The following is a 13,470-nucleotide window of genomic DNA, read 5'->3' as shown; positions in this document are numbered from 1 at the left end:
GCAATGTCAACATCGCTGGGCAGCTTCTTAGAGATGAAGGATCTCAGTCCCACCCCAGATCTACGAAATCAGAAGCTGCATTTTAACTAGAGCATTAGGTGATTCACACCACACTGAAATTTGAAAAGTGCTGTCTCAGACCACCAATCCATTTTCCAAATCTGTTCTGGGCCATGGAGGTGGCAGAGGAGAGGGGAAGACAGCAAGTCTTTGAGGAAATATTTTCTCAAGCACCTGAGTAATTGTAAGTGAGCAGAGGAAGAAACACACACATAACCTGACAATTACAGAAAGTGTGACTTGACCTTATTCCAGGAAGTCCTCGAACAGGACTTTTGAATTTGCAGTTTCAGTTTCCAGCATCAGTCTAGGAGAGCTTCAGTCCATCCATCCCTGGAGAGTACTATCATATGTGCCTACCACTTGTATTAATTTATTTCCCTCAGGAACCCCCAAAATGAGGTGGCATCTCTTTCCAGAAGAGAAAGCCTGACCAAAACAATAGCTATGATCTGTCAGAAGCAAATGGAAAAGGGTATTAAAATCTGGTAATCTGGAATCTCTTCAGACATTCCAAAAAAGCTGCTCTCAGCTAAAGAAATCCTCAGCTTTCTTCAGAAGCCACTTGCAAACAAAGTATCTATGCTCCATCTTGCTTCAACAGAAATGCTATCTTTGATCCCAAATGAGGGAAACAGGAGAATAGTGAATAAAGTGTCTTCATGTGTTTTACTTACCCAGTGCTGTTAAGGTAGCTTTGACCAAGGCTGCAGTCCTTTGACGGGGATGCTGGGTTGTACCAGAAAGCTGGGACACACTGGCTCTCTCCATGTCTCTCATAGCCATAATCACTGTCCAGAAAATGAATATTGTTCACTGGTATAGATGCACAAATGTTAACACACCCGCAGACACACACAAACACAAATACATCCCTATAGTCTTCCAAAAAGCTGCAATGAGTTCTCTCAAATAATCCCAGTGAGAGCAAGTATTTATACTCTGAGAATGGAGTTTTAGATTTAGAAAAAAATCCCAAATCATTGGAAATCCAGTGTGCATAAGGAATAGTGCATTATCAAATGAAGATTCCAGTTTAAACAAAGGTATGGATGTACATCATGTAGCAGGTACACTGGCTGGAGGTGGGTGTCAGGGATACTAGAAGCTTAAAAGCATACTCTGGATCACAGTGGAGTTACTGACATAAGTGAATGACAACGAGAAGATGATTTTAAAGGTCAAGATTCATTTCTGGGTAAGATTTCACAGGTGTTATTCCAAAATTAATTTCATAGCTTTTATTTTAATTTTTCCTACAAAGTCTTTCTCAAACAGATACATTTGCATTCACGTAATACAAACAGCCAAATTATCCCAAATACATATAACACAGGTTCTCTGTTTCCCTACAAACAACACAAAACTGTGGTTCTTTTCCATGTTTTCATTAAAGCCTAGCTCTAATAAAATGAACTCAGGTATAATTCCCTTCTCCTTTCCTCCCATTCCAAAACTAAGAAGTAACAGACCAATGTAGAAAGGAGAGCCCCCATATGATATGCAAATGGTGTTTCCTTACTTCCCGAGTTTCATAAGGCTCCCAGATGCATAAATGTCAGGGTAGAAAAAGAGCAATAAAGAAAGTATTATTGCTCTTGAAACCAACCAGAGGTCAGTGAGGGTGGCTTCACTTGGCAGGAGAATTCATGTTTCTAAGTTAAGCATCCAAGGATTTCCTGAAACCCACAGACCAGGAAGAACAATCTGGACATTTGAATATTGATCCTCTGAGTGTTAAGGAAACATAAAACAGCCAGGGAAGTCACTCTCTCCAGACCTACCCCTCCTTTCTTTTTCTGCTCCTACGTTCTTTGAGCCAAGATTAAATTAAGGCACAATGAAAATGGAGGCAAATTGTCTATGTGTGTGACTAGGACAGGAAGGAAAGGGAGAAAGGAATACAAGTTTAATTCCGCGTTTACTTATTACTCAATATGTGCACTGTCTTGGGAGAGAAGTGCAACAATCCTTGCCCTCAAGGGCTTTGAGTCTTTGGAGAGAGGGATACAACATGCCTCAAATCCAACCAAAAGACAGAATAATACAGCAGGAAGCAGGACATGATAATACAGTATGAAGCGGTGCAGTTAGGAAGCACCAACTGATTGATGAGATTACATGAACTGTCCTCCCAGTGTCACCCCATCCTACCTCCTCACCATCTTCCTCTACACCGAACTCATACCTCAACAGTCCAGGCCAACTTTTCGACCCTCTTTGTTTCCACATGTGTTATTCCTGGGCTTGAAGCACTCCACCTTGTCTATGTTTGGTAGTTTGCTAAGTATCCTTCAACATGTAGGTCAGAAGAGGCGGATTCCCCAGACAACATCTTTGTGACCACAGCATGCTGGAAACACTGAAGCTACAGAGACCTCTGATGGTTTTGTTTGTCAATATAAGAGTTCAAGCAGTACTTAGGATGTTGGAGGTGTTGAATATTTACCGGGTGAATAAATACTCCAATTATGTTTAAAAGTAATCACATTGATTATCCCATCGATTGGGTCTATCTGCAGGGAGAAGTCAGCCCACAGGTGAACCTCCAGTGTGGGCCCCAGAAAGCATCCCAAGGGCTCGACAGATGCCTGAGCAAGAAAGGTGGAACTCAAGACCAGCTTTGATATGGCCATGTTTAAATAAAACTGGAAGAAAAGGAGAAAGGGACATGTCTGTCAAGCAAATGCTTTGCCGTGCCTCCTAATCAATGATTGCAGATCTCTCCGCTTGCAAGTTCACTGCGGACTCAGTGCTGTGACAGCTTATAACTCCTCATGAGAATGGACTTAAAATTTCGGGATTTTTGCAAGCTAATTAATGGTTGTTAAACACAGCCATTATCAAAAATTAAGTTATATAAAATTTTAATGAAATATATTTGAAAAGTAACAGAGATTCCTTGTTATTTTGCTAACTTTATTGTAATAGTAATATGTATTGTTATATATAAAATGTTATATATTATTTTTTTATCTGTGCTCTTGAGGTTCTTTACATTTGTGTACCTGTGTGGTAGAAATACTGTATAATACTATTTCTCTATAATAATAATATTGTGCTACTGCACATCTTTCCTCAATTTTGTATTCACTGATGTCATGTTGGTAGCTAGAAATCAGCCACACTTGGGGAATATTTTTAAAAATCGGAAAATACTACTAATGAGAACTTATTTCTTTATTTGTTCCAAGAGAGCCAGTAGTTAAATATTTACCAGCACGGCACTGAATATCTGTTTCTAAGTATTGCTTATTGGTAGAAACATTTGGGCTACGATGTGTCTGCACTGCTTCTAGAAAATTCCCCAGTTGCTATATGAGCTAAATCTACTGAATGTCCTGCTAACCCTGAGCAATATTAGTAATCTTTGAAGGAAGAGTGCCCTCCTAAACAGCTTTGGGAAGGAGAGAAATGTCTTAATGCTCTTTCCTAAATGTAACCATCTTTAGCAGTTCTGTTCAGCTCTGCTACCTGTTAGCGATGCAGTAATTAAAAAAAGTACATCAGGCATGCCATTTTGCCCCAAAGATAAAAAAGCACCTCATTAATATTTAATAACATTAACAGAAACATCACTGGCTGCCCCTAAGCTGTGGACTTCTTCATTAACTTCTGCTAAATGTATATTAAAATCTCATACTCCCTTCAGCTCTGGAGTTTGCATGATTTCAGCAAACAAGCAGTTCCAGCTGCTGTTCCAACTTCCTGGGGGAAAGGTGTTTTTCTGTTGAATTGTGACATTTGGAGAGAATGTACCAGAAAGTCTCATTTGCCTCAGGGAAGTATGCTGCCACAGCTTCTGCAAACACACAACCAGTTTCTTTCCAGAAATAAGTCACCTCTGCATCTTGGTTGATTATAAAAGGGTTTGGAACTTCTAAAAGTTTAGGGGGAAATTCGTCCATTTCCAAGAGATGTATGCCCTCCAAATCCCATTCAGGGAGAAGCCTTAGACCACTTAAAGAAGTAACAGACAAACTTCAGAAATCATAAAGCTTCTGCATACCTGAACTGGAAGGGGCGCTTATATTCCTTGGGTCCAATCCACAGCTGACAACGGCAGATGGAGGGATAATTGAGACTCCTGACCCTTGAATCAGCATTAGTACAATCCCATGGAGCACAGACTTATTCATCATAAGGGAGGGCCCCTCTGGTCCCCAGGAATGACATTCTGAGACTCTTGGAGCCAGCCCAGAGTCATGGTCTCTGCTCTCCCAGCTGCTGGGGCTTCCTACTCTTAGACCATGCACAGCCCTATCACTACTTCACTGATCCCCTCGGTTCCTCCATTCTCCTATTTGGCAACTGAAATTCCAGGAACAGTCCTCCACAGGTGTTTCTGTCACATTTTAGGAGATCAGGAAGACAGACCTTTTTGGCAGGCGCAGAGTGAACACTCAACAAACCAAAGCAACCACAACAAAAACATCAACACAAACAATGGAATAATAATTAACATCATCAGCACTTTGTTAAGGTGTAAGCCTAAATATAGGCATGGAGAAAAATGATTACACCCAAAACGTTTCAAAAATTGAATAACCCAGCAATCATCCCTCAGATATTTCTCCTTATCAAACCCCATGCTACCTATCTTCCCTCATCCCTCTGCTAATCAACAACTCATCCCTCTACTCATCAACAGTCTCTGCTTTTCTGGAAGTGCTGCCCCTTTTCCTTGTACTTGGCAGCAAGTTTACACAGCTCAATCATTACCTCCTACAGGAAGCCTTCCACTCTTTGCTCTGACCACTCTGGCACTTACAGGTAGGATAAGTGCCGTCTGAAAGAACTTTCTGTTTTACATCTATTCTATCTACTATGGTAGTCACTAGTCACATGTGACTACCAAACACCCGGAATGTGGCTAGTGCAACTGAAGAACTGAATGTTAATTTTATTTAATTTTAATGTAAATAACCACACATGACTAGTGACTACTATATTAAACAGCATAAATCGGGATTATAGAATTTAGCCCCTAGTTATTGTGCTCTATATGCAGAATACTAATTGTTAGATGGATTTCAGATACACCTGCACTTATGTACGACGGCATCCCTCTATATCTCTTCCCTCTCTCTTCCACATTACCACATGATAAACTCACTGTGTGGATCTGGAACTATACCACACCTGCAAGGAAAAACTAAAACACACCAAGACTCAGGACTCTAGGGTTAGAATATTATTATTTTGAAAGAGTTACTTAACCTGTTTGTGTCTCCATTTCTTCATCTATAAAATGCCTCCAATAAAAGACTCTCCTTCCAGAAGCTGGTTGAGAAGATTAAGTAAGATAATCCATCTAAAGGACTTGGTGCATCGTAGGTACTCAACAAAAGTTACTGCTGAGTGAGTGGTTGGATGAATGAGACAAAGGAATGATTAGGTTCAACCTGGTTCAACCTGGTTCTCATTGAACAAAGGTATCTGCATCTCTCAGAGGGCAAGTCCTTTCTAGGAGCCTCATATGACTTCAGAGCAGGTCTCTTATGCTCCTTTTTCTGACTACCCACAAGTCCCTGACAAACTTAATTCTCAGGGAGGATTTATTTATGGCCCTTTACCAGTGCCACAATGGAAGTGGCTCTCTAGAATCAGCATGAGGCTACTAAGTAGAAACATCATTATTTATGCAAAATTCATGCTTATTATTGACATGCACTCTGGATGGAAGGGTGCATATTATTGTACAAATAAATGCTTCTGAGAGTCTAAAACCATTCCTCTTCAAACAAAGAAAAGATACAGAGTGAAAATATCCTCCCTTTGTGGATTCTGGCTATATTTCTTAACTTTTCCACCCAAATCAAGACAGGTAATTCATCCTCCCCAGCCCCAACTCCCCCTTCCACCAATCTGATTAAAGTAGGTTACTCCCTCTCCCTGCTGTCCCTGCTGTCAACACTTAAAAGTTGCCTGAACCAATCAAATGAATATGACCTGATTTGGCTTAGGCAAACAACTATGTAGTATGTACATCATAATTACTTATACTAACTGAGCTGGGCTTTTCAGATTCTTTAGCTAATAACAGTTCCTGGTAGGAAGGACTATTGAGAAGGACACAGGGCTATGAAATTGTTGTGATGCACTGATTTCTAGCAAGAAAATTGGAGACAAACAAACTATATTTAATGGAAAAATAATATTTTTGAACCAATACTTATGCTTGTTGAAGTTCACTTAAAAGCAAAACAATTTCAAATACTCAAGCCTATTTTCCATAAAAACCACTGTAGGAAAACAACAGAAATATCAGAAATGAAAGGTCTCTTCCAGGGATGCCTGGGTGGCTCAGTGGTTGAGCATCTGCCTTTGGCTCAGGATGTGATCCTGGAATCCCTGGGTCAAGTCCCAGATCAGGTTCTCTGCAGGGAGTCTGCTTCTCCCTCTGCCTATGTCTCTTGACTCTCTCTATCTCTGTGTCTCTCATGAATAAATAAAATCTTAAAAAAAAAGAAATGGTCTCTTCCATATGTAAAAGTAGTGCATTTTGGGAATGACTTTTAATGTTAGAATAACTAAACTTGGGGAACTGTTTCTTCTGAAACATCAAGTGAATCTAATAGCAAAGGCTTATTTGATTTCTTAAGAAATAGCATGATATAGTGGAAAGAACACAGGATTTAGCCAGACTTGCACTTGAACTCCAGATTTCTCTCCATTATGTGATCTTGGTCAAGTAACTCACATTCCAGATGTTCATTTTCTTCTCATCAAAATGCCATAGTACCAGTAATGATATCACAGAATGTTGTATCCAGGTGGTACCTCTACCAATGCAAGTGTGAGAACCAAAGAATACCTTGCAAAGGCTTCTTATTTTTCCCTGCTTTACTCACAGATGCATTCTGATAGCAGTTCCCAAAGAAGGGCTCAGACATATTTTAAGCAGTGCCACCAACAATGAAAGAATGGATAACACCCAAAGGTACGGCTTTCTAGATAGGACACATTTGGCTGCATAAGCTCTGGTTTACTTGCTAAAAACACCATGGGGACCACTTAACTCTGGGGCACAAGATTAACCACAGCTACCATATGGATGCCTACACCAATCTGATGAACACCTTACCTACATTAATGATTAGATTGATTCACTTATTCCTCTCTAGCAACCAATGAGATAAATGTTATATATTTGTATTTTACAAATATAATTGTATTACAATATTGTAATTGTATTACAATTACAATACAATTCATATTACAAATACAATAGGATTTCACTGAGAAGGTGAAATCAGAGAGATTAAGAAACTTTGCCAAAGTCACAAACTATGAATATCAGAGCTGTAAATTTTTCCAGCCTAGTAAACGTTAATGGAATTACTAAAAGAAAAATATCTATGTTACAGTTTTTCATTCCATATTATGAGGTTTCCCAACAGTGGGTGAGGGTCTATTATGCTCAAAGAGACACAGCAGAAAATGTAGCACGGCATGCACACACAGTGTGCCTCCAAGGAGTCAGTCTGCAGATGGACACAAGGAACACCGGAATTCATATTCTGAATATTTAAGCTGACATCAATATGTCACGCATCATCACTCTCAAGCGCCTACTGCATATATTGCTATGACAATTTTGCTGGATTGTGGTTAATAATTGAAAATTAGTCTTCTTGAGTGTAAAAATATCCTGTTTCCACAGGGTCAGAAGTGCCACAGAGAGGACGCTGACATTCAAATTAAATTCCATTTAGCATATCCCATTTGAATGACTCTCACTGAGGTCAAGCTTCCAGAAGAAGCAGGAGTTCAGGGATGAAGAGTAGGTAGGGAGCAGCCACAGTCATCTATCTGGCTTGCAGTTACGGGTTATAGTCCTGATAGAAAGTGGGGAACCAAAGATGACTTCCAGCACAAAGCAAGCTTCAGAAACAGGTTGGACAAGGTTACTTCGCAGGGGCAGCTGTTCTGCACCCATTTGGATTTACTTCTGTTATTCAAAACAGAAAAGCCCAAATGCAACTCTATCACTGCCCTGCCATATTTATAGGCTGATGCCTGAGCACTCAGCTTTGTCTTTTAACCTGGAATGGGTTATAAAAATATTTAAATTAAACTTCAACTTTTGAGTGTGATGCAGAGAAGGAATTCATTCAGCTGGGATCAGAGTGGGATCATCACCATCGGGATCACCCATGCACAGACTTGGGACATTTTTTGACACTTCTAAAAGGAACAACATTTAGGAACACGGTGCAACTATTTAATTTACCATGGGCAAGGCAATAAAGCAAGTCTGACGTTTCTGGCCTCATGGCACTTGCATTCTGTTGGGGTAAGATGGCAGTAATACGTCAATCAGAAAACATGGTCACTCCATATGGTGACACCATATGAAGACCATGAAATAGGGTGAGAGTCAGAGTGTCAGGGTGGAGGTGAGATTAGGTGGTTTCAGAAAGCATTTCTGAGAAGCTAATATTTTTGCTGACATAGGAGTAATCTAGGGGTGCCAGGCAGGCTGAGATTTGGAAGAAAGCCTTAAACTTGCTGTTGTTTCTGCTAGGAATAGGCCTGGGTTGATTAAGGTATAGAAAGAAGATGGTAGTGTGGCTGCAAAATGGTGAATGAGGGGAGCATAGTAATAAATAAGGCACAATGGTAGCAGGCCAAATCATCTAGAGTGGAGCAAGCCAAGGGAGGAAGATGACAGGATATTTTAAGGGAGAGAAGGAGCCACTGGAGAGTTTTGAGGGTAGAATGATAATATCTGATTTGGGTATGTATAGTCTAATTTTCATTGCTGTGAGGAGAAGTTTTAGGCAACAAGGGTGGAAGTAGAGAGACATAGTAGACTGTAGGAGTGTCTGGGTTGTGGGAGAAATGGGCAGAGGTGCTTTGGATTAGAATGTATTCTGGAGGGGCACCTGGCTGGCTCAATCAGTTAAATGTCTGACTCTTGGTTTTGGCTCAGGTCATGATCTCAGGATTGTGGAATCAAGACCTGCTTTGGGCTCCATGCTCAGCAGAGGTCTGCTGGAGATTCTCTCCCCTTTTTGTCTCCCTCTACTCCTCCTGACCCTGGTCACACTCTCTTTCTTCCTCTTTCTCTCCAATCAGTCAATCAATCAATCAATCTTTAGAATAAATAAATAAGTAAAATAATGTGTTCTGGAGGTAAAGACTTAAAAGGGCTTGTGGATGGCCTGGACCTTAGGGTAAGGGAAAGGGAAAAATCAAGCTCTCCTGGGATTTTGACTTAAGCAACTGTGTACTTTATTGAGTTTGGAAAAACCAGTCCAAAAAATAGCTGAAAAACTGCTCCCATTAATAAGGTTCACAAGAATTCCCCCTTGGCCACCCTGAGTCCAAAATCCCTATCTGCAATTCCAGGGGAGATGGTAGCTGAGTTTGTAAATGGACACACATGTCTCCATCCTAGAAGTCAGTGAGGTCCAAGCTGGAGGTAAATATTTGGAAATTTGTGAATCATCGGTTAAGAGGTGAGATTTAAAGTTGTTCTTTGTGGTTGTTATTAGAGGGAGAAAAAGGTGATGAAAAGAGAGAGTTCACATGGAAAATCAGCGTTTGAACAAATGTCTGGAGGTAGCTGTCCAGTCAGAAGCTCTCCAAGCTCCGTCAGTGCCCCACCCAACCTCTCTGATACTTTCTCAGAGATGCTAACTTAAAATGAGAAGAAGTTTCCTTGGACACACTTCCCTAATAGAACAGTGAGTTTTTTTGTGAAACTGTCTCCTCCTGTTCTACTTCCAGGGGTACAGACTTCCATCTGGCCCAGGGATTAGAGCCCTCAGGCCCATAGGCCAGTAAACACACCTCCCACCTGTGGGTCATGACTTCCTTCCTTATCTCCATCTTCATTCCCATCCCCTAACAGGTAAATGTCTGGCTGAAATTGACAATGAGATGCCAAGGGACTCACCATTCAAAGTCCCAGTCGGCACAGACACATGGTTCTGAGACCACTGTCCCTGAGGAGTCTCGGCCCAGGGCACACTGAGCTCCTGGCTTGCGTTTCTTGAATATTTTCCTTTCTCCCATGACGCAGGGCTCCCCCTTAGAAAGAAAGTCCACAGTGAGAGAGGCAGAAAAACACAAAGGAGCTGAAATAAACCTCTCTAAGAAATATTAGTCTTTTCATTCTCTTTTGGTCACTCTATGTAGCAATCTCCTTCCCAGCAACCATTCAGGAAGTCTCAAGGGAAAAAGAGCCAGTCTTTTTCCTCCCACATAAAAGGAACATCACAGAGCTATCCCATCTTGACCCTCCACCTAACCAGGCCAATGATGTCTACTTCATCTTGTTTCTTTCCTACTTTCAGAGAAAATCCAAAGATTCTAAGTCATCCTCAGAGATCTCCAGATTGCCCAAATGATCTCAGTATAAGCTCTAGTGGAAAAGAACTCATTTCTGGCAGAATTTTCACACCATCTTCAGAGTATAACTGAAGCTAGCCCCAAAAATTCCCTTCTCTGATAAACAACCACATCAAAGTCCTTATTCCCAATCAAAGACAAAAAGAAGAGGAGAACTTGGTACAAATTACATTAATCCAGTGTTTCTGAGAATGCATAAGTCTGGCTATGTTGCATAGCAACAAATATCTGCCATTTCTAGAGCCACTCACTCTCATTGTTCACCCTTTCCCTATAGTCCTGTTCCCAGTGATCTTGGGGCTCTTACTGCAGGATGGCCTAACAAATGTTCTCACCCTCCCCACTTGAAGGTGAGATGATAGACCATACATAAGTCTCCTGGCTGTCTGAGCTTACTTCTCCCCAGGAAGAACTAAGCCCCAGCTTATCATTGTCACCTCAGCCCTAGGCTACTTGGTGACCTCAATGGGTAGATTGGGATCCCAGGGTGCAAGAGGGGCCCTAAAATATCATCTGTTCATGCTGGGCCTGGATGTGTAGACTCCAACCTTTCTTCTCAAATCCACTATCATATTCAGATGGCTCACTACCTTCTTCCTCCAAATAGGAAGGCCCAGAGATGACCAAAAAATCTTGTCATAGTTCCTCTTCCAAAAAGCCAGTATTCCCCTATTCTGTGGTGTACCTGATTGAGCAGGTGCCAGGTCTGATAGTCCTCCTTGGTGCAGCGCCGACTGAAGATAGATTTGTAGTCCACTTTCACCAACTGCCATTCGGAACGGAGGCTGAAGTGGCCAAAAACTCTAAGTGTTCAGGGGAGGCATGGGAGACACAAGCAGAGAGAGCCCCCTAGTCAATCACTCATGTGCAAGTACTGGAGAGAGAGAGGACTGAATTGCCACCTGGACTCAATAGGTTCTTGCAAAATGAGGTCTCTGATGGTCAGCTAGGACAAAGGCCGCCATTTATATAACTCTAGCCAACTGACATTCAGTATTCACAGTGAGTTTAAAATGAACTATTTTTTAATTGCAAAAGTAATATAGGTGCTTTATAGGAAGCACTGAAAACATAGAAAGATATATCACCCAATAGTTCAAAATATTCCACCCAGGTAAAACTTATTGTGTGTATTTTGACATGTAGCCTTCTTGTTTCTCCTTAATGCAAGCACAACTATCTTATCTACTGATGTCTATTGACAGGGACTCAGTTTTTTCACCTATAAAGTAACTTGTATGTGTGTATATTGGAAGGGGGTGGATTAGCTCATCTAGAGTATGGCTGCCAGTTCCAAAATTCTGACTAAATCTAAGTGTGTTTTAGTTGAAATCTCATTGCTTAATTCACAGGATTACCACTCTCCTTCCCTTTTCCTTGAAAAAAATCACAGTAGCCTCATAAAAGGAACTCATATTTATGTAAAGTAAAGAAGCACACCATCTGTGTGACTTAGATAATCAATACTGACCTTTCCAAAGCCCAGAAGTTGATGGCCCTATAAATATGAATGATCAGTCATTTCTAGAAAAATAGAAAAAAGGACTAATCATCCATACTCCACTTGGGTGGCATGTCTTAAAATTACAACGCAAGGCATCTATCATAGTGCTGTAAATCGGAGACCAGTCACTCTGGGAACCTACACCAACTGAAGTCTTTCAAGGCATTGGATGGCTTCCATGTGGGCAAGACTTAATCAAGCTCCCAGCCTTGGATTCTCCTCTCCTCACAGTCAGATGTTCCTATGGTGAAACCTAAGAGACCAACTCTCCTCAAGGGACAGTCCCTTCTGCCCTCTGAAGGATGAGGACACTTTGGGAGGGGTGAGAGCAGACTCAAATTATGAAGTGGACAAAGAAATGGGATCATATTGTAGATTGTACAACTTATATTACACCTTGGGAAATGTCCTATTGGTTTAAAAGTTAAATACAACTCTTTAGAGTCTTGTCTAAAAGAAGATTAAACAGACTTTGAGGTGAATAAGTCATGAGGATAAAAGGCACAGCATAGGGAATACAGCCGATAATACCACAATCGTGTTGTATGGTGACAGATGGTAACTGCACTTGTAGTGAACCTAGCATAATGTATGAAGATGCAGATCACTATGCTGTACACCGGAAACTAATGCAAACTGTTTGCCAACTATATTAAAAGAACAAAACCAAAAACGTATTGTCTTTATAAAATTCTTAGCTCAGCACTGAGTAGCAGAAGCCATGGGGCTAGATATCTTGGGTTGTGTGGCCAATACTGTATGGAGGAGAGTGAATGTAAGCACCTCACCCCTGGGTTCTCTCTGTTCTCCATTATTCTTTCTCTATTCAGTGGTCTCCAAATCCAATACATCCATGCCAGGTCACTGAGGTACTTCCACCTTTTTGTCTTAATTCATTTCATGGAGGGGTTAGAAAGCAGTCCCTTTCAAATCTCTAACAAAGCAGTTATATCTTAAAAACTTCTACTTCTTTGAGGAGAAAGTTATATTGAAAGATCACAGGAAGAAACAAACAAACCTACAAACAAACAGTGGGAGGAGACTTTGATGAATGTCTTCTGTCTTTATCCATCCCATCTAAATCCTCTCATGTTCAAATGCCATCTCCTCTAGTAAGTCTTCCCTGATTGGAATACTCTGAGTAGAAGAATATTAGTGATGCCAAACCAAACACTTCTACCTATTCCAAATAGTTTACAGTTAAATTTCATGGATCACAAAATACATCATGTCTGATTAATCCCATTCTTTTCTATGAAAGGGTTACCAGGCAGACAGAAGGAGGAAATAGGAGGCATATGATTTACTTGCATATCAGCAAGGCATCTGACAGTGTTTGCCATATTAGTCTTGAAGAAAAGATGAAAAAATATGAGCCAGGTGCCAGTAAAATTATGTGACTGAACAGCACCTAATTAAAGCATTAAAATCAGCCAGGAGGGAGGCCACGAGTAGTCAGCTACAAGGTTCTGCTGTCTGCTCTTTCCTGTTCATCATTTTTATTAATGACTTGAAGACATGAAAATAATGGTCATCATTGGAAA

At 40.8% G+C, this 13,470-nt stretch overlaps 1 protein-coding gene across 2 annotated transcripts in view; it reads right to left on the bottom strand.

The window, feature by feature from the left end:
- SORCS3 (sortilin related VPS10 domain containing receptor 3) overlaps window positions 1–13,470 on the bottom strand; it is a 581,582-nt gene that overhangs the window by 36,261 nt on the left and 531,851 nt on the right. For both annotated transcript variants that reach the window (XM_025467140.3, XM_025467142.3), the window contains exons 15-17: window positions 11,108–11,225; window positions 9,968–10,101; window positions 738–851 (exon numbers count right to left, since the gene is read on the bottom strand). In XM_025467140.3, coding sequence (XP_025322925.3) covers window positions 738–851; window positions 9,968–10,101; window positions 11,108–11,225 — 366 coding nt within the window. The remainder of the gene's footprint in view (window positions 1–737; window positions 852–9,967; window positions 10,102–11,107; window positions 11,226–13,470) is intronic.

This window comes from Canis lupus, chromosome 28 (genome assembly GCF_003254725.2).
Source record: "Canis lupus dingo isolate Sandy chromosome 28, ASM325472v2, whole genome shotgun sequence".
In the NCBI taxonomy this organism is placed as follows: Eukaryota; Metazoa; Chordata; class Mammalia; order Carnivora; family Canidae; genus Canis; species Canis lupus.
This window is presented reverse-complemented; position numbering and strand designations above follow the sequence as displayed.